Below are 2,929 nucleotides of genomic sequence, written 5' to 3' on the forward strand. Positions count from 1 at the left end.
AACTCACCAAACAAGAGACACCCCACACACACACACACACCTCAAAAAGGAAGAAGGTGGTCCTCTCCTCTCTACATACCCACTGCAGTGCGTCCTTGCCCATCCTCCCACACAAGAACTCACACACTTCTTATGCATATACCAAAAAGTAAAAAGGGGGGTCTAGCCATCTACTTCAGACAGCCTGATTTTAGGGGGGAAAAGTTAAAAAAGATGACAACTAACTCATTCTACAATTTCTAGGAAGCTGACAGGTCCTAGGCTGGTCCTGGCTTCCTGTTGTCTGTCTTCCTGTTTCTTCCCACTTAAATCTCCCACGTGCTTTGATGGGCAGGTTTGTGTCATGCCACCATGTTTCTTAGAGTTACCGAAAACACAGAACAATGCAGTCTGGATTTTCAGTGGCTAAATTTAGAAGATGTGCTTTTGTTTGTTTTGTTTCATTACGAGCTTAAATATGCTGGCTAAATTAACTAAAGAACCAAGACCCTTCATCTACACTACGCCTGAGGTGGTATGGGTAAGATTTTAAGAGGTTCAGAATCTGTTTCCGTACAGAAATAAGGCCAAACGGTGCTGGTAAAAGAATTACTGAAAGTGTAGAGAAGAGACCTGTCATTCATATTATAGAAGGAGAGCTCACCCAAATCATAATCCAAAAAAATGCCGATCGCACTGGGCCGCACCACTGGCAGAAGTTCCGTTCTTTTAGGCCCATACGTGACATAGCCGCTCTCACTGTGTTTCCCAATTGCCCAGAAGCCCTCAGCAACCGAGGGCTGATTGCTCCAGTCCCCAGGAAGGCAGTCTTGACATACCCCCAGTGTCCACAGGGACTCGTTTCCCACTTTTACCTCCCAGTAACAACGACCTGAATGAAGTCCTTGACTCCCCAGGAGAGCGGGCCAGAGGAGAAATCTCTGAGGGCTACCACAAACACGTACCCCTTGTCTCGCTTCGCTATAAAACACAGATTTCCTATCCTTAGAAATAACAAGCTGAGGGTGTGCTGTGTCAAGATCAAAAGTCACATCTATTTGAAATTGCTTGATGATTCTGTCCAAGCAAGAATACTGTGGAGGGAGACTGAGACCATATTGCTTGGCCCTGAAGGACCAGGGTTCGGGGCGCCTCAGGTGTTTTAAGCCGTTGTAGGTTCTCGGAACACATGTCAGGAGTGTGATATCTGACTGAACATCCTCTGCCTCTGCTTTCTTCAACAGATCTTCTAATGTGGAAATATAGTCTGACAGGGTCCCAACATATTTCTTCAGTTCTGACAAAGCCACCAACTCCTCAATATGGATCTCATTTAGAAGTGCCTCATGCTCATTCTGCAGAAACAGTTTGACTTGCTCAAATTCAACACTTATCTCTCTGTTTTTATACCGAAACTTCTTCCTTAGTTCAAGAGCTCTTCTGTACTGCTGAGTCAGTACTTTTCCAGCCTCTTTCACTTTGTACTGCAAAGACTCAATGTAGCCTTCTAGAATTTTCCTATGTTGAAAGGCGGCTCTCTTCATAGGGTAGATGTGATATGTCTGGTGTTCTTCAGAAAAGCTACACTGGATACATAAGACTTCCAGATCCTGCATACAGAATAGAGCCAGAGGCTGATTGTGCTTTGGACACACAGTGCATTCTTCCTGTCTCCTCCATTTCCTCTGTGTCCTCTGTAGGTTTTTAATGATATCAACCAAGTTCTGGATCTGAGGGTTCTTGTGGACTCTTTTCTGTGGGAAGCTAATCTGGCAGACAGGGCAGGGGAAGTTGTCATTTAGACCTTCCCACAACAAACAGATGCAGGACCGGCAGAAGTTGTGCCCACAGGGAATGGTCACTGCATTTTTAAAGAGATCCAAGCAAATGAAACAGGCACACTTGTCCTGCAAGTTTGCAAGGGCTGTGGAGAAAGCCATCGGCCTTTAAGCGAAGTCAGTGGAGAAGGTCTCGTAGCAGGGCTTGCCTCCCAGGAACTCAAGACACTGTGAGCTGTGGGTGTCCTTCCAAGTCTTCACAGAATGATTAGCTGCAGGTTTCACTGGCCTGGTAAGGTGATGGTAGTTGTGGACATTTCACCAAAGTGCCTTAAGGCAGTTCAGAAGTTGAGAGGAAAGGAGTTCAAAGCCTGTCGCTGTCTCACAGACTAAGGTGCTCACAGGGGTGATGAACCTCACACTCCTGTGGATGAGGGAAAAAATGGTTTTAATTTGTTTTTATAATTTTCAATTATGTGCATGTAAACATTAGTGCAGGTGCCCAGGGAGGCCAGCGGCCTTGGATCTCCCTAGAGCTAAAGTTTTAGATGGTTGTGAGGTCAAGAAAGCATGCACAGGCGGGAGGAGGAGAGCCGGCAAGATGGGCAGACGGGTCAAGGTACCTGAGGCCAACCATGGTGGCCTGAGGTCTATCCCCAGAACTGCATGATGGAAGGAAGGAATGATTCTGTGAGCTGTTGCCCAGCTACCACATGTGGGCTATCATATGCACTTGGGTGTACACACACACACACACACACACACACACACACCCTAAAAAAACTACTTAAAGATAGAAGGAGGGAACCAACTCCCTAAAGTTGTTCTCTGACCTCCAAATGCATACTGAGTACCCATACACATTATGTGTGTGTGTGTGTGTGTGTGTGTGTGTGTGTGTGTGTGTGTGTGTGTCTTGGAGAAATCCACACCCATGCTCTTGGTGGCTTTGCTTTCTTCCTGAACACATCTTTCCTCCTAACATAAAAAAAAAAAATTGTATTAAAAAACAAAAACAAAACAAAACAAAACAAAAAAACCCAACCCTCAAGGCAGAGGTTGATGCTTAGCATGCACCAAGCTCTGGATTTGGTCCCAAGTAAGGCATATACTGTGTAATACACCTGTAATTGCAGCACTTGGAGGGGGAGATAAGGGATGGTAAATTAAAG

At 45.5% G+C, this 2,929-nt stretch overlaps 1 protein-coding gene across 1 annotated transcript; it reads right to left on the minus strand.

The window, feature by feature from the left end:
• Nucleotides 1-500: 500 nt before the first annotated feature.
• LOC118597772 (tripartite motif-containing protein 60-like) lies at nucleotides 501-1,919 on the minus strand. The gene has a single exon (XM_036209441.1). It carries the CDS (start codon nucleotides 1,917-1,919, stop codon nucleotides 501-503), a length of 1,419 nt encoding a protein of 472 aa, XP_036065334.1.
• Between the last annotated feature and the right edge of the window lie 1,010 nt (nucleotides 1,920-2,929).

The sequence above is a fragment of the Onychomys torridus genome, chromosome 17 (assembly GCF_903995425.1).
Source record: "Onychomys torridus chromosome 17, mOncTor1.1, whole genome shotgun sequence".
Classification (NCBI taxonomy): Eukaryota; Metazoa; Chordata; class Mammalia; order Rodentia; family Cricetidae; genus Onychomys; species Onychomys torridus.